At 46.2% G+C, this 17312-nt stretch overlaps 2 protein-coding genes across 3 annotated transcripts in view; both read left to right on the top strand.

The window, feature by feature from the left end:
• The first annotated feature begins 1240 nt into the window (after positions 1-1240).
• Positions 1241-7575, top strand: LOC142893695 (protein kinase C and casein kinase substrate in neurons protein 3-like). The gene is made up of 10 exons (XM_076034515.1): positions 1241-1398; positions 2801-2914; positions 2991-3147; positions 3398-3633; positions 4351-4506; positions 4911-5086; positions 5510-5630; positions 5750-5814; positions 5910-5989; positions 6920-7575. Exons 2-10 carry the CDS (start codon positions 2858-2860, stop codon positions 7045-7047), a joined length of 1176 nt encoding a protein of 391 aa, XP_075890630.1. The 5' UTR covers positions 1241-1398; positions 2801-2857; the 3' UTR covers positions 7048-7575.
• A 1280-nt stretch (positions 7576-8855) lies between these two features.
• LOC142893693 (uncharacterized) overlaps positions 8856-17312 on the top strand; it is a 9587-nt gene continuing 1130 nt past the window's right edge. Inside the window, exons 1-17 of one of the 2 annotated variants that reach the window (XM_076034511.1) lie at positions 8856-8980; positions 9279-9364; positions 9872-10129; positions 11485-11700; positions 12279-12419; positions 12506-12586; positions 12690-12763; positions 12953-13210; positions 13320-13361; positions 13526-13615; positions 13750-13901; positions 13999-14080; positions 14645-14775; positions 14931-15015; positions 15097-15203; positions 15724-15836; positions 16737-16854. In XM_076034511.1, the coding sequence (XP_075890626.1) occupies positions 9286-9364; positions 9872-10129; positions 11485-11700; positions 12279-12419; positions 12506-12586; positions 12690-12763; positions 12953-13210; positions 13320-13361; positions 13526-13615; positions 13750-13901; positions 13999-14080; positions 14645-14775; positions 14931-15015; positions 15097-15203; positions 15724-15836; positions 16737-16854 (2027 nt within the window). In that variant the 5' untranslated portion in view covers positions 8856-8980; positions 9279-9285. Of the gene's footprint in view, positions 8981-9278; positions 9365-9871; positions 10130-11484; positions 11701-12278; positions 12420-12505; positions 12587-12689; positions 12764-12952; positions 13211-13319; positions 13362-13525; positions 13616-13749; positions 13902-13998; positions 14081-14644; positions 14776-14930; positions 15016-15096; positions 15204-15723; positions 15837-15926; positions 16610-16736; positions 16855-17312 lie in introns of those variants that run through there. The other variant, XM_076034512.1, reaches the window with a different exon arrangement.

The following is a 17312-nucleotide window of genomic DNA, read 5'->3' as shown; positions in this document are numbered from 1 at the left end:
TTCCTCAATAAATGTTTTGAGATCTCCGTTCAAATCTTCTGATATATTTGCGCTGTCTGAGAGCTTTCAAGAGCTTAAAACTTGGAAATCTTTGCAAAGCTGCCGACTTACAAGGTTGACCGTCTGGCTACATGTGCACCCGGGCAATGTTGGTTGCAGGCAGAAGTTTTTGGTGATGTTCCACAGAAAAGCTTCAACTTTAGTCTCTGTGAATGACTTGTGACCCTCAATTCAAGGCACTAGCCACCTTCTTGCTAGAGGAAACTGAGAAGATCATCCCCAAATCATGGCCTCTGTGGCCCTCTGCAAAGTGTACCATTGTCTTGAACAAAGGCTGAACGCCACACTGCATCATGCAATGTTCGCTGGTTAAAGATCCAATATGTAAAATATGTGACACAAATACGTGTAAAATGGGAGTATCCCAAAAAGTAAGATTTCGTATTTCCATATGAGGAAGTTGGAACTATTTTCCTCTGCCAACGTTGCTGCTCCCCTTTATTATGAGGCCTGAAGTCCACAGTCTGCACACTCAGAACACGATCTTTCCAGCCCTGACATCTGAAAGAATGGCGGGTCACGAAAGGTCACGGGACTAATGTGGCAGTTTACGGGCCTCCCACCACTTTGGTGTGCGGGTTGCACGCACTCACTAATAAGCTGACAGGACCGTGTGGCACACTGACACGATTTCGCGACCAGCCTACGGTCAAAACGGAGGTCCGGCATCTCATTTGCACCACGCCGAGATCTACCGAGGGGGTGGGACGAGGTCGGGGTGGGAGAGGGGGGCTCCGCTCCCACAGCTGTTTATCGTCTAGCACGGCAGAACGACGAGAAGTGCTGGGAGAGTGGCACAGCCAAAGGCCAGTTTTAAAGAGCCTTAAAAGGAGGACGCGAGAAGAGGAGCAGGGAGGATGGGATTAAAGTAGGGAGCGGAAGAGAGGGAGCGGGGGGAAGTTTTTTGCCCGATACGACAGCGGAGTAGGAGAAGGAGAACCGGCAAGGTGAGTTTGTTCCTCCCTCTGTCTTTTTTTCCCGGGAGCCAATTAGCAGCCAGCCGTGATCGCATCCAAGTTTGTTTGTTGATTTGTTGGCCTGCGTGGCTACGCACCGCCACGTCGCGCTGGTGTGTGTAACTTTAAGTGTCAGGGGAGAAGTGGGTCAGGATGAGGAGAAAGAGAGAGAGAGAGAGAGAGAGAGAGAGAGAGAGCCAGAGGGAAGCATGTGTTAGAGGAGGAGAGGCACCAGTAGCACCAGTAGCAGTAGTGGTGGTTGGTGGTGGTGGTGGTGGTTGGAGGGTTGGACGGACACAGAAATGGAGAGGAAACCCTAGCGAGCCCTTCAACTGCAGTCACAAGTGGTCGCTGACTAATCACTGGCCATTCAAAGGGAAATGTAAGTGGCGGTTTCTGCAAGGCACGGCTGCTCTGCTACCACTTGTGCTTCTGCTTCTTTGCCGGGTCTCTGCGACGGGGTTTCTGTTTGATGTGTTGAGAGTCTTGGCGGCAAGGCAGCGAACCAGTCCTGAGAACTTGTCGACTCGTCGCAGTTAGAAAGCACTGACATGATGAGTCGCGGCGGCTCAGCGAGGGGAAGAATGCCTCTCGCTGGGCATGACTCCTGGTCTTGTGATGAGGAGTGGTTCGTCATTTTTAAACTGCTCTCCTAACAATGTCACTGTGGTCTGACTCAGGGCAGAAATAGGCCCTCGTGCAACTGCAGCCATTGGGTGTTCTGGTCAAGTGCCATCACTTGTTCTGCCTGGTCTAAGCTATCTAATACAAATTTGGCAAATTCTAAATCTGCATGTGGTAGCCTGGACCAGGGCGAGAGACATGCCGGTTGTGATGGGCCTTGGGAGCAGAGGGAAAGATGACCTTTCCCTCGCTGTTTATTTTGGGAAGGCTACAGGATGAATGCTGGAGCAGCTGTTCTGTTCCTGCTGGCAGGTCCCACCCTACGAATTCCACTCTGCCACCACCACGGCGCTCCCCTCACTCACGCAGGGCTTCAGATGTGTCTGAGTATCATAAACCTTCCATACGGCAGAACAGTTTTAGAAAACTTTGTGAGGTCACCAAAGAATCAGTCTGTTGGTTTTCCTGTTTTGGCACCTGCTATGCTGTTGGTTGTCACATGACAAAGACTTGATATTAATTAATAATGTTAAACATTTTTCTTTGGATTTCAACTCAAAGATAAAAAAAAAAAAAAGAAACTTACAAACAAGTTTTTTCTACTTTGACTGAGTTGAATGACATTCCTGCCGTAGTCTCATCTAGTTGGTCTGATATGGGACCATATAACTTTGGTTGCCTCTCCAGCAGCCTATATGCTTCGCTTTACAGCAGTACTTAACCTAACATGCTCAGCAACTGTTGCCAGGCTACAAGAACCTAGCTAGGCTATCTCGCTAGCTCACAAGAGGATTTTTTTTTTATCACGACGGAGGTGCCTGCTTTTGGATTGGCAAACCAGAGCAACGGGAGATGATTTCACAGATTGAGTTAGAAAATGTTGGGAAATTCATGCTCGTCTTGGAATCTGCCTTAAAAGTTGATTGCATGTGGCAGTGAGCCTGGTTTAGCTGCCCCTGCTTCCCTGTCAGAGACACTTGTCATACAGGAGAAACGACTCTGCTCTTGAGGAAGTCGCCCTGCAGCCTCTGAACATACTAGAAGCACTTCGAAGTCTAACCTGCGGCTAATTTCTCACCTGTCTGCCCTTAAAAAGCCTTCGCTTGTTTGTCGTGTGTGCAACCAGTCTAACCACTCTCTCGGCCTTGCACACGCAACAGCTGCGTCCTGTCTCAAGAGAGAGAGAGAGAGAGAGAGAGAGAGAAACCTTCCAAATCATGGCGAGCCTTCCCAAAGAACCGCCTGAGGACGCCGGCAGGCTGAGCTTCTGGATGGTGAGGACTGCGTTCACACCTGAGGTAAGCGTGTCCGTAAGAAACGTTACCATCTCCGTCTTTCTCAACATGTCAGCCGGGGAATTACGTGCGCACGGTGCACCGAACACAGAAGTCCTACCAGGCCTCCAATGACATCGTGGCCTGCTTTGCTGAGAGGGCCAGAGTGGAGAAGGAGTACGCCCAGCAGCTCAGCCAGTGGAGCAGCAAGTGGAAGTCCATCATGGACAAACGTACGTATGGAAGGCCGCGGGGCATGCAGCTTGTGCGGTGTAGAAACAGAACATGCGGTGACCTTTCGATCCAGTCAGCTCTTATTTAATGTCTTTATCTGAGCTTTTCCAGCAGACAAATGGGGGTTGTTTTTTTTCTCTTTCTTTCTTTCTCTCTCTCTCTCTCTCTCTCTCTCTCTTTCGCTCTCGGTTCCATGAGTCACCTCTGTGCTCCCTGTTGCGTCACATCTCCTTTTTTTTCCTTCCCCAGGGCCTCTTTATGGCTCGCTCATGGAGGCGTGGCAGTGTTTTTTCTCCTCCACCGAGCGTCTTTCCGCCCTCCATTCTTCCATTTCACAGTCACTGGTGGCGGAGGATGGGAAAGGGGTGAAGACCTGGCAAAAGGACACCTTCCCTAAGAAGCTTTTCTGCGGATTCAGGGAGACCTACGACAACAACACGAGTTTCTCTCGGGCACAGAGACCGTGGTCCAAAAAGATGGCCAAGGTCCAGCACGTTTGTCATCTATAATAATTTACGATTAAATGTAGATTAATTTAAGACTCATTTTAAGGGACTTTGGAGTCATAAATAAGCTTCAAAATATCTTGGCCACACAAAACTAAAATGAAACATGTAGTTATGTGTTATTGTGTAATGTGGAGAAGGCCAGAGATGAGGATATGCCAGCTCTTGTGCTACTGTTTTGCATTTGGAGGAAGTGACACATTATTTATTTTCCAGTAGCTGCTTCTTCCTGTTAAACAAAACACACACCACAGCCTTGATTCCTGATCTACTCTAAATGCACTTTTCTCAGAACAATACATTCTTCTGCAATATGCAATATGCTCGATGAGTGTCATAGCTAGAGGCACAAGATCTGCTTTGTGGTTACTAGCAAGAATGCTAACGTTATCAAATCATTCTGGACCCGCCAAACACAACTGATCGCTGCATCCGTCAATCCACACTCCACACTTTTAAGTAAATAGCACACTGTCAAGATATAAAGTGCACAGTTTGGGGCACAACAAGGAGCTCCAGAGTGAAGCTAATCATCTCCTAACAATCCTTTTTAAACACTCCAACATGCAAGCGAGACACATTGATCGTCCCCTCTAACCCGTGGCAAGAAAGCTAATGAGCATCCGTTCCCTCCAAAATGTCAAACGTTTCCTCTGAGAGAACCCGGCCCACGAGTGTGAACGTCTGTTTTTACAGCTGGAGAAGGTCCGCGCCGCATATCACAAGTGCTGCCAGAAGGAGCAGACGGCCCTGGACAAAGAGAAACAAGCAAACGAGGACGCCGAGACGAGTCCGCAGAAGAAGCAGAAACTGGCCAGCGCCAGGGAGAGCGTCACAGAGGACAAGGAAGAGGTGAAGGCGGCGCCGGGCAACACGTGGCCACATGACTAAAGTCCAGCCCTATTTGCAAAGCATCTAAATTCACGACTGCGGTCAGAGAGTGGAGCACATTGCATTCCAATGACGTCTTGCCCATCTGCTGCATGTGGTGATATTTATTCAGTTGGGGACTCGTTCACTGTAAACACCGGCCCCAACCTTGGATGTCTGTCCCAAACACTTCCTTTGTATGGACATGTGTGATGATTAGACCGTTCAGTGTTTATGGGGCGACGCATGGAGAGCTTTAAATATGATATACATCCGAGGTCATTCACAGTAAAAACAAGAACAAAAAAACCACAACTTGAAGGTACTTTGTCAGTGGTGTTATTGCGCAGCCCCGTCATAAAACAACTCTTGTATTGTGGCCGCAGTGCAAACAGCACTACGAGAAAGTCCTGGAGGACGTGTCGTCTTACACGCCACGCTACATGGAGGAGATGGAGGCCATCTTCGAGCAGGCACAGGAGGAGGAGAGGAAGAGGATGAGTTTCCTGAAGCAGACCTTCCTCTCCATCCACAGACACCTGGATGTCACCAACAACGAGAGGTGAGCGGTTTCACTGTGTATTTTTGCGCATCATGTTTTCAAAGTTTAGGCATGACAGTCTGGACGAAGATGAAAAATAAAGTGTAGTTATTATTTAAAAAGTCAAGAATTAGTTTAAAAATAAATAAATAAATATAAAACTTTGTAACATTTCCCCCTTCCGAACACGTACGCAATCACAAATCTGTAAGTCCATCATATATATTATATATATGTATTCAACTTCTTGTTGCAAACTGATGATGAGCTCTATTTTCACATCAACATGTGGGTCTAATAGCCAGCTCTGGTGAGCCGCTGCTGCATTATAAAACCACTTTTACCTTGAAGAACATATGACATGTGGAAATGCATTCTCTCTCTATATATAGCCTGCATACTCTTTGTGGAAATCAGTACCGACGCAGGCTATGCTTTTGTCAGTGTGAAAGCAGTATACAATGAGCTCCACCAGACGCTGATGTCCATCAACGAGCAAGATGACCTGAAGTGGTGGAGGAATCACCATGGACCAGGGATGCCCACCGACTGGCCAAAGATTGAGGTCTGTGAAAAGGTTTTGCTCCATCACAAGCAAAGAAATAGACTCTCTGGTTGCTGTCCCTCTCAGTGATATGAATATACATATATATGGTGCTATATAAAGTGTGTCTCTTCTATCAGGAGTGGGTCCCACCAGTGAAAAAGCTAAATAGGAAGAAGAGAGAGAAGAGAAAAGACAGCCGGCCGTAGGTCTTCAGTGGAATGACTTTTCTCTGCTATCTGTGCTTTCATGTTTATGTGTTCGACTCATCCTTCTAAAAAAAAAATTGTCACCTGTTAGTGTGATGATCGGCGGTGTGAAGGTGCGAGCGCTGTACGACTACGTGGGAGAAGAAGGGGACGAGCTGTCGTTTAAAGCAGGTGATGCAAAGACGTGACGCAATGACGCTCCCAAACAGTCAAACGAAAACGCAGAAATTCCTCCAAACTCTTCAAACTGATGCCCAGGAGTAAAAGAATCTTTGCATCGTGGGCACCCATATCTTCCCTTATTTCTCTACAAGGCAACAGCATAGTCAGATTTCATAGTGTGGTTGGACAGAGTATCAAATAACATATAAAAAAAATTGTGATGAGTTCCTTCTTGGAACTGAGTGAGTCCCGCTGAACATTCCTGCAACGCAAAATTGGGCAACGCAAAAGTTGTGATCACAACAAGATGCGTGATATGTCTGAGGACAACCTGGAAAAACCAGTTGTGGTATCATGTTCAAAAGGAGTCGGACAGTTCTAAGTATCAAAAAAAAGAAAAAAAAAGTACACAGACACAGGAAGTACAAGGGACATGTGAGTGGTCAGCCACCCATTAAGAAGCCATCTTATTGGCTGGACTGGCAGCAGCTTAGTGAGTTAGTGCTTTTTGGATGATTGATGATGTCAGGGCAGCTTCAGTGGAATCAGAGGGTAATAACAAAATAAGAATGAAAAAAATGGTTGTAATGTTGGAGCTTTGAATTTTCATTATATCGGCTGGAACTAGATTTCAAGCGCTACAGGTAATAAACATTTAAACACATATTTTGCACTTTTCTCAGAACAATACATTCTTCTGCAATATGCAATATGCTCGATGAGATACTTCTGATGTGCGTTTTATCTCGTTTCTTCACCTCCTCCGTCTGTCTTCAGCTTATGCCATTAGTTCACTCCCTTGATCGTCTCTCTGGGCTCGGCTTTGACGTTATGCTGAGGACAACAAACAAACAAAGAAACAAAAACAAAAAAACAGAACAGATGCTGATGCTGGCTTTTAAACATCATTAAGCCTGAGTTTAATCCTCTGATCCCCAGGCGAAGTGTTCCTGAAGGTGGAGGAGGAGGACGACCAGGGCTGGTGTCGAGGAGTCCTCAGCGGGGGGAAGGAGGGCTTCTACCCTGCAAATTATGTTGAAGTAGTGGAGGGAAGTGCGGGGCCTTAAAATGTATTTATTTTTCTTCTCCCTTTCAGGAGTTAGTTTCCAAACTAAGACAGGAAAAGACAATTATTATTGTTTTCACCCTCTGTTCCAGGCTATTTTAAACCCATCAAATGTGTTAAGGCCTTAACATTCTAACCAAATGGTTTGAGTGCTGCTGTATTGTATGTTAACGTTTGCAAGCCTTGATGGTGCTGCTTGTCTCGCAGCTGTATGAATGCATATATGCATGCATGTGTGCATATCAGGGCAATATGAGAGAGGAGGAGGAGGAGGAGGAGGAGGAAGAAGAAGAATATTTATTTGCTGTCATCAGATTTGTGTCTGAATGAATAAAACTAATAATAATGATGATGATGATAATAATAATAAGGTTTACCGAGACACAGGTTTACATTCATGTGTGCACACAAATGTATTGTTTACTTGATACATGCTATGCAGGCACACACACACACACGCACGCACAATCACACACAAGGGGATGACTGAGGTGAAGGATTTTCAAAATAAAAGTGTTTTGCCTCAACATCCTGTCTTGTTTGTTATCTGTCTGCTGGCCACGTCACTGAATCAGAGTCTCGCACGTCTTCTGTATCACTGTGGAATTTGAATTTTTGTGAAATTTGTGTATGCCGCCCCGACTGAGGTCCTGACTTTTATATTAATGGCATAAAAAAAAAATCCATCTGATGCACCACATGTTGCTCCACAAACCTCCGAGGATTTGGGATTGACTCTCGTGTTTTGCCTCGTGCACCTGCGTCTTAAGAGTTCTGCATTTTATACCAATATGTGTCAGGGAAACACATGATCTCTTTGTTTTTATTGTTCTTATGAATAAAGGACGCAGGACGTCTGACCGAGAACAGGAAAGACAATGAGCAGCAGTGATCCAGGTCAGAGTATTGTTAACTGCACAATCAGTGATTGTGTTATCGCCCCATTACAGGCTCAGTGTTTGTTTTAGATTAAAAATTAATTAATTAATAAATAAAAAAAGACATATAACATTCTGGTCTTTATTCCTGGACTCAATGGCAAATATGCACTAATGGTTGAAAACCTTGCTTATCCCTGCCTCTGCACATTTTAACTGTATTTTTTGTATATAGATTGACTTGTGTGTTTTTGTAGCTACTTCTTCACTACTGCTTGACTTGTTTTTTGAGTGCTGCAACTGTGGAGTTTCCCAATTTGGGATCACAGTAATAAAGTAAATCTATCTATCTATCTATCTATCTATCTATCTATCTATCTATCTATATAAACCCTCCATTCATGAAGCCATTAGAAGAAACTACAAGACAATGACTACTTACACATAAGGTAATTTACAAAAATAATTTGTGCGCACTGACAAGGATGAAATGGCTGTACAACATTACATACTGTTCAACTGCTCACTGTGAAACCACTGTTTACCACATACATTCACTTCCACCTATTTGACAGTTGGCTGATTGTTTTTCACACTGCTAAATTTGCACGATGTTAAGAGCCTTGTCCACAGCCTGTTCTTTTATTTTATTTTATTTATTGCATGCTTCTATTTTATTTGCACTACGTACAGAATCGTGTTGGTCGAATGGAGCACTGTTACAAACAGAATTTCCCTCTGGATTAATAAAGGATTCTGACTCTGATTCTGATTCAACATCTGACATGAAGTGACACACACAACCGGCCGAACCCTAATGTATTTTTTATTGTTGTTCTTCCAATGTTTAACCACAGTTGGGCAGTGTGCCATAAATGTGTGACTAATTGCCCAGGCTTGCAGCCTCGCTGCTGTCGGGGCTCCTGGGAGACAGAACCTGTCGTGCAAGATGTCAGCAACACACATGAATAGCAAGCGGTCACATGGCCAGTGAGAGAGTTGTTGGGCGACAGTCGCTCGTACTGTACGGGGCTGAATTCAAGGGAGCTTTCATGTGTGAGTAAAATCAAACTTACATTTGTTCTTGGATTTCGGTTTTGGTTTGAACTCGTCATGTTTTCTGGCCAGATCTGCTTCACGTTGCCTGCAGAGGCTCTGATTCATTGATCTGATGTTTTTTTGTTTTGTTTTGTTTTTTAAGTACTTCCTGATTGTGTTATTGTTCACCAAATGAACAGAGGATTAGTTCATCATCATTATTAACTATGTGCTGTAGGCCTTTGTTATGTGTGACGGTCACTGCAGCATATTTTAAATGTGGAATTATTGTTTAATAATTTCCTTTCTTTTCCAGACGCACAATGGAATTTGCTTGTGGTTTTGTTTATGTGCCGCCGCCAGTGAACCCGAATCATGAAACTAGCATTTTCAAACGCTCAGGTGCGATTTTCATTCCTTTGTTTATTTATTTATTTATTTTTTAAATATTGTGTATTTTATTCTTTAAAACTCCTATAAGCTCTTTTGAGTGTGGACGGTAGCTGTGTGTGTGTGTATACGTGTGTGTGTGTGTGTGTGTGTGTGTGTGTGTGTGTGTGTGTGTGTGTGTATAGGTGTGTGTGTGTGTGTGTGTGTGTGTGTGTGTCTTAAAGTATGTATGTGGTGATTTTTTTCTTAATTCCTGAGCTTTCTGACTGTCTTTCTGCTCGGTGAAGCATTACGAGTTATGCAACCAGTGACACCAACTCGTCGTCGTCAGAGGTGTTCTTTGCAAAATCATTTCGCTCACTGAAAGCCATCTGGCAGCTCAGTCACATTTTCTTGGCAGCACAAAGGTCACCCCAGCGCACTGCTTGTTTTGACTAGCTGCAAAGATGTGCAGTAAATGATTAAATGATAGGCGGCTGATACATATATGTATTTATGTCTTTGTGTAATCCTCCGCAGCTCTTCTCCCACCGTCTAACCGCTGGGTTCGTCCCCGTGACCCCCCGCCTCCTCCACCGACAGCCCAATCTGCTGGATCCAGATCCCCAAAGTTCCCCAAATCTCCGTCTAATATGATTGACCTGCAGGAAGAGGGAAAAGATGTGAAGACCGTTTCCAAGCTCATCTCCCTGTATCAAAATTCTGATTTTTTTAGTAAACTGCCAGCGGGGTCGTTCATCGATACAAGTCTTCAGCAGACGTCGACGAGGAAAACAGGTACTATGAACCCTGTTGCCCTGTAAACGACTATGACCACATTTAGTTTAATATTGTCCAATTAAAACTGATGCTCCAGTTATGTAATGTGAGGTTAAGTTATGCCATGTTAAAGTTGAAACTTGTGAAAGAGTCTGAGACACCGCTGCATGTGACAGTTTCTATTCTCAGATTTTATGGTCTGAACAGTCTAAGGGCTCCTAACTTCCTAACAAGTTTCCACAGGGAGTGACATCTAGGCTGCTCGGCAGGTCATTCTAGTGCTTTACACTCTTTGCTACTTTAGCTTGTGCAGAATGCAGCTTTCTATTGTCTCCGTTGAGTAAGAACCTTTTCAAAGACACTGCTGTCTGTGTTTTTTCTGCATTCTTCAGCTTGAGCGGTGTCCTCATGGATGTTGTCACATCCAGCGTGATTCACCATGTGAGGTTACATATTACCTTACCATTGGCTGGTTGCCATTATTCATTCAACGTTTTTTCTCATCACACTTGTGCTTTTAAACCACTTCCTACTCTTGCTTCCCGAGATACAGTAAACTACAGGAATGCATAATCTCAAGAATATTTAATCTATTAAAGCAGAAAACATTCAAATTGATTTTTAAAAAAGACATTTTTTTCCAGCTAAACTCACTTTTCCAGTATTTTCTGAGAATCATGTGCACAAGTTGCAGGAGACTTGTTTTTCTTGATTCAGTTGGCTCTGGCTGCTTTTCTGTGCTATGGTTTGGTGTTGGGCGACACATCGCTTCTACAAGACGCAGTGCATTTTCAGTGTGGGGTTAGAAAGTTATCAAGTTGTCTTAGTGCACTATTAAAAAGATACAGCACTGTTGATGGCAGTAAAGAAAATGTATTCTTGTATCTCATTGTGTTATTAAAACCCAGTACTCCAGTGCTGTAACTCAAGTGTTCATCATAAATTCACTTCCAGCTGTGAGCCTGAAGGATCTGAACTTTGACTGGAACAATAGTCTTTGTGTGCTTTGACCACCGCTGCTGATAGCTCCTGCAGGTCAGCCAGGTGCTTGTTCTGCCCCCTGGGACCGATGTCTGTGGCCACAAGTCTGTCCTCTGGCAAAACACTGCAGGAGGCTGTAAACACAGGGCTGCATGTGTTGTTTTGGGGTGGATAATTTATGGTGGTGGTCGGCTCTCACTGGAGTAAGGGGGCTGAAAAATAAAGACCTTGGTATAATTAGGGACATTCAAGGCAGTATTTGAGTTGAGCCGCAATTAAATGGTGAACGCTTGTTTTGGATTTCATGTGTATATAATCAATCTTTATCCGGTGGGGTGGATGACAGGGCAAACAGTTCCTCCAACGTGCCTCTCTGCTGTGTTTTTACCCAGCTCTCCTGCCACCACACATGAAACCTGCAGCCAATAGCCAGGCCCCTCCCAGCTCCACCGCCGGCAACCAGACAGTGACCTACGACAATCTGAACAGCCAGCCCGACTTCGGCGAGTTGCCCTGGGAACCGTATTACTCCCAAAAAATACCAGAGGGTGCAGGAGTCCCGGCGAAGCTGCCAGCCGACAGCAGCAACGAGTCGGCCCAGACAGCAGGTAGGCGGCTCATTTGCTGTCTATCTCTTAGAGATACGCTTTATCTCTCTGAATTAGGGCTGTCAGCATTAATGCGTCTATCACGATGAGATCAAAACGAGGCATAACGTGCTATTTTTTTTAATCGCATTTTAATCGGAAGCCTTTTGTCCCTTCCATTCACCCGTAGTCGGGCCCTCAAGGTTTAGCGGTCTGTTTCGACAGTGCATCCTGCTAACGATAGCAGACCTCTGTGATGGTTTAAGGCACCACCTATACCAGCGGTCCTCAATCGGCGGCCCGCCAGCCGCTTCGAGGGCCCAGAGATTCCCGAGTGACCAGTCGGGCCGGAGCGTTTTTTCTAACATTTTTCTTACACTCTGTCAGATATTTTGTTTTTTTGTTTGTTTGGGGGGTTTTTTTTGGAGCAAATTGTATCAAATGCTTGATTCAGCTTCTAGGACAGAAGAAGGACAGTTTTTACATTTACCTTGTGGTTCTTAGTGTTTTCAAACTCTAGAAACTCAGAATGAAATCGTTTGACAACCCTACTCAGAATATTCCCAACCTGGGGGCCGTTTCTGTGTCTCAAACCACAGCCCCGCCCCTCCCCCCGAGACCCTCCTTCATGAGGTCGGTCCCTGACTACCTGGTTCTGCTCCCGTCGTCCACCTCGCCCGGCCCATCGCCTGAGAAGTCAGCCTTGGACCCCTCAGCGCCAGCGTTGCCTTCACCCGGAGGTGATCTGTCCTGCCGTCTGAAGAAAGACCCTCCCCACAGCTGCCAAATGACTCTGACTGGACCGCTTTCATTGCTCCTAAACCAGGTGCTGCAGATAAGGGGATCCTGCTGGGAAATCCGAACGTGGTGCTTGTCAGCTTGGGGAAATTAATCTCAGAGGAAAGAGGTCGGTAAACTTTTATCATCCCCATAAAGACCTTCATTAACCACCATGTGGATGTATCTCGGCTCTGGCCGGGCTCACGCTAATGGTGCGCTCATACCTCCAGCGCAGGCCACACACGGAGAACCCACCCTCTGCTCACAGTGTGGCTCTGTCCTGGACTCGCTTTATGACAACGTGGTAATTATTACATACACGCTTGCACATCAATTGACCCCTCTTTATGAAATACCGATAAGACGATTGTGAGTCACTGATGCATCAACATGCATAAGGACTGTAAATCTCCCTCTTAATTGAAAGCAGCAAGCGATGGAGCTGTAGAAAGCCTGGGACTGTTCTAACTGAGCTCCTCCTGGTGAACTGCAGGTGAACCAGTGTTACTTCTGCACAGCTAGCGGGTCGGCCAATGGGTCTGCGTACGTGTCGGCCAGTGGGTCGACCAACTGGCCGGCCAGCGGGTCGGCCAGCTCGTCGGCCATTTTGCCCAGTGCGCCGCCACAGAGCCCAGCCAGGACCCAGGAGGACCTCTTCTTCCTCAGTACCAGCGAACAGACACAGAGCGCGACTGATGCTCTGCTGCTCTTCTGCATCGACATCTCAGGCTCGATGAGCATCACCTCACAGGCGAGGGACACACAGAACAACAAATTGGTGGCAAATGAAAGAACGCAAACTTGTTTTGGTTGTAACACTTTGCTGTGGTTGTTTTTTTTGTTTTTGTTTTTTTCTTAAGGTGTTAGCCGGAGATCAGGTCATCCATAGATCCCGTCTCGAAGTGAGTGATCTTTGCTAAGTCCAGACATACAGTATAATGTAAGTCTGGCTAAGAAGAGTTTTGTCACAGATGCCTGTTGTTGTGTAACACACACACACACACACACACACATCTCGACAACCAAGATACCTGTGGTGACATAAAATGATTTGGTTGAACCCCAGTTTGTCCAGGAGGCCGTGTTGCAGTGCGTCCAGACACTTAGCGTGCAGTGTCCCGACATCCGCGTGGGCCTCATCACCTTCAACCACGAGGTTCGCTGATCTCTCCATGTTTCCCTCCATCTCGCCTTTTGAAGCTTTGAGCTCCTCTGTGCCGTTTCTCCCTTTACGCCCAACGTGTTTGTGTGTCACGATCACCTTCTTTATTCCTCAACCTGTGTTGCCAGGTGACAATGTACGGGGGCGACGATTTCACGTCCAATCGTCTGAGCAGTGCCCAGTTGGCCGACAGCACCTTCCTGGTAGAGGCGGCGGCCGCTTTCCCCAGTCCGCCTGCTCTGTCGCAGACCAGGGACTTCTTAAAGAGACAAGTTATGGGGTCAGAGGATCGTGAAATCTGAAGCAAATGCTGCAAAAATGGGACATTTTTTTGTGCATACAGTGACTGTGACCTCACCCTACTTCCCTGTTGGCAGACTGACTGCGGTTGGGACCACAGCTCTCGGCCCGGCGGCTCTGCTGGCGATCGCCAAGGCCTCAAGGCAACCAGGGTCCAAGGTAAGGGGCTGAGCTTTTGGGCTCACTGTCATAGAATTCCAACCCAATCAGATGGCTCCTTCGTGGAGAAGCCAGAAGCCTGTGTTAATTATGGGGCCACTGATATAGTCAATGTCCCTTTAGGTGCATCAAAGGAGACTGTGACTTCTTTAATCACACTGATGTGCTTTCAGGCAAGAAGTTGTATTTTAGTTCAGTTTAGTTTAGTTTATTTCCAGCATTATTGAGTTCACTCAATGTTCTCCTGGTACTGATGACCAGATGTGTTCTCTCCTGAGAAATTATGTAATCTGATTTACTATGTCTTGTGTGTGTGTTTCCAAAGACACTTGACTCAAAGTGCAATTTTAGAGAGCATTATGATGGCTTTGTGCAATTTTAAATCAAAGAGCTCTCAATAGCTTGTCATGACTAATACCAATGTTCTGACAACCATGAAAATAAAAATAGAAATGTGGCCTGACAAACAAGCGTACGTTGATATATATTTTTTATCATTAATATTATCATTGTTGATACTTCTCTGTCTAAAAACCATGCAATCCTGTTCTGCTGATCTCCAAGGTGATTATCTGTACAGATGGGAAGGCCAACACGGACTTGGGGAACCTAGAGGTGGAAGACAACGACGCTCGAACCCTCCTGTCGTCCACCATCTTCTACCAGGATCTGGGGGAATACGCTGCCAATCAGGGGTGGGTCGGCTTCTCCTCCTCCTTCAGTGTTCAGCAGCTGGGAGGTGGAGGGGACACAAATCATAACAGCCCCATGGTGAAATGATGAAGAGCACAGGGAGGGTGGGCTAGAATGACGCAATAAAGCCTGATCTGTGATGCCTTTGGTCTGACAGCGTGACAGTGTCTGTGCTGTCCATCGAGGGAACCGACTGCAGGCTTGACGAGCTGGGGAGGCTGGCCGACCGAACTGGAGGGAAAGTAAGACCTGCTCTCGTCGGATGCGACCGTCTGTTTTTGGACATCATCTGTCATCTTCTCATCATACGATCACCCCCTCAGGTGGTGATCGCCAATCCCAGCATGCTGCACTCGGAGTTTGAGCATATCATTGAGAACAGGACCATAGCGACGCACTGCAGTGTCTCCCTGCTGCTGCCTTCATCGCTGTGAGATCCACGCTCCTCACCCTCCTCCACTTCCTAGACTTCGTCCTCATCCTCCACTCTCTCCTCATCTCATCCTCCTTCTACTCTCCTCCAGATCCTCCTCCTCTTCTTCTTCCACCTCCTCCTCTTCCTCCAACTCCTCATCTACCTCCTCCTCCTGCAACTATTCCTTCTCCTCTCCCCCCCTTCTCCTCCTCCACTACCACGGCCACCTTCACGTCCTCCTCATCCTTCTTCTACTCTCCTCCACCTCTGCATCCTCTTCTTTCCCCTTGTCCTCTCCTCCTCCTCCTCCTCCCCCTTCTGCTCTCCTTCAACTGCTCATCCTCCTCTTCTTTCTCCTCCTCCACCTCCTACTCTTCCTCCTCTCCTGCCTCCTTCTCCTCCATCTCTTCATCCTCCTCCTGCTCTTCTTCTTCCACCTCCTCCTCTTCCTCAAATGCCTCCTCTACCTCCTCTTCTTCTTCCTCCTCCTCACACCTCTTTGCCAGGTTGCCTGTAAACACGCTTTTTCCATCAGGCATGTGAAAGGTGAGAGGGAGTCAGGACATGTGGGGACGAGGGAGGTGGGGAACGTGGCCCCAGACAAGGAGATCACCTTCCAGTTTGGCGCCAGTGATCAGAACACGGAGGGTGAGTCGCCACAACGATAACGTAGTCTCAAATTTTTCTCACCTTCAGCGCTGCATCCTTCAAACGGGCCTCTTCCTTCGCTCCCCGCAGAGACTTCCTGGACATTAATCCCGATTAAATCTTATCAGCAGCGAGCAGGCGGCTTGATGCCTGAACATCTTGTTTCCTGTGCTCCCACAATTAATCCAGACTTCGACTGTTGCCATTTCTGGTTGGCTGGAGAAATCTAGTGAAACGTTTAAGGTTTAATTCTTTTGCTTTGTGTCCATTGAGTTTTAATTATATTTTCATGTATCAGACATCTCATTGTGCCTTCAGCAAATCCAATGCTTAGTTTTTTCTAAACCTGTGATTTATTACTTAACCTACAAACTCTAAATCCTTAAAACCCTGCTGTGTTTTGTGTTACACAGTAACAAGGTATTGCTGACCTGTAATCAGGCTTCAAGAAAGGCCCCAATTATCTTTGATTCATCTCTAAGTCTAGCAAAGCAGTCTTGCGTGGCTCATTACCCAAAAAGAAAAAACAGCGACTCTGAGCTGGAAATGTAGCTTCCTGCTTGTTGTCTCACTAGCCTGGGGAGAATTCCCTTTGTGACATCACGTGGGGCTGATTTGCAGAACTGTATGTTCACTGCACTCACTTCCTAAAAATTTCACTGACAGCCTGTTTTCCAATTGTTGTCAGAAAACATTGGCAGAGAGCATTTTTGTATTCTGCACAAATGACCTCAAATATTAAACAACCGCGATGCTGTTTGCGATGCTGTTTGCGATGCTGTTTGCGTGTATTTGGCTGGAATGTACTCGGTTATGAATCTCGAAAACATCTAAAAAAAAAATAAACTTTTGTTTATGTTTTGCACGACTTTGTCTAGTTGTGTTTCTTCTTCCCTCCAGAACCTGCGCCAGCGTCTGGCAGCCGTGTGTTCATCCAGCTGCAGGTCCAGTACAGGAAGAGGAACGGCCAGATGATGCTGAAGGTGATCACCACAGGGCGAGATGTCACTGACGACAGGTACTAATGACTTTATCCTTCTTTCAGTGTGATCCGCTGCACACCAGACCTCTGCGGCAGCGGAATTATCATAATTTTTTTTTTTTATTGCTTGGTCGCGGCCTCTTGGTGGGTTTGACTTATTATCCCGTGACATCTTTAATCATCGTCCCCCTGAGGACAACAAGCGATTAGCTGTGTCATTTCACACTGCTCTCGCTGGACCTTTAGGCCGAGCGGTTTTGAAAATCCCAGGCTGCAGCTAAACTCAGGGAGCCTCGACATCGAGCGATGGCACCATGTAAAATGCATTTTTCATACGCTCTAACGTTCAGTCACACAGTTAATGAAGCCCTTGACTCAGCCGGCCCGCTTCATTTGCTCCATGAAGGTCATGCGTTTCATTGGCTGAGAGGCTACAAAAGTGGCCAGGGTGCGTGGCGCATATGTGCGTGTGTGTGCGTTTGCACAGCAGTGCA

The sequence above is a fragment of the Nelusetta ayraudi genome, unplaced genomic scaffold (genome assembly GCF_046127955.1).
Source record: "Nelusetta ayraudi isolate G7.1 ecotype Tasmania unplaced genomic scaffold, CSIRO-AGI_Nayr_v1 ptg000042l, whole genome shotgun sequence".
Classification (NCBI taxonomy): Eukaryota; Metazoa; Chordata; class Actinopteri; order Tetraodontiformes; family Monacanthidae; genus Nelusetta; species Nelusetta ayraudi.
This window is presented reverse-complemented; position numbering and strand designations above follow the sequence as displayed.

Bases quoted from the DNA above. Each gene is read 5' to 3' on its own strand.
- LOC142893695 (XM_076034515.1), top strand. From the start codon at position 2,858: ATGGCGAGCCTTCCCAAAGAACCGCCTGAGGACGCCGGCAGGCTGAGC. The intron at 4,507-4,910 runs GTGAAGGCGGCG...TTGTGGCCGCAG, and splicing joins TCACAGAGGACAAGGAAGAG to TGCAAACAGCACTACGAGAA. The intron at 5,087-5,509 runs GTGAGCGGTTTC...TGCTTTTGTCAG, and splicing joins GATGTCACCAACAACGAGAG to TGTGAAAGCAGTATACAATG.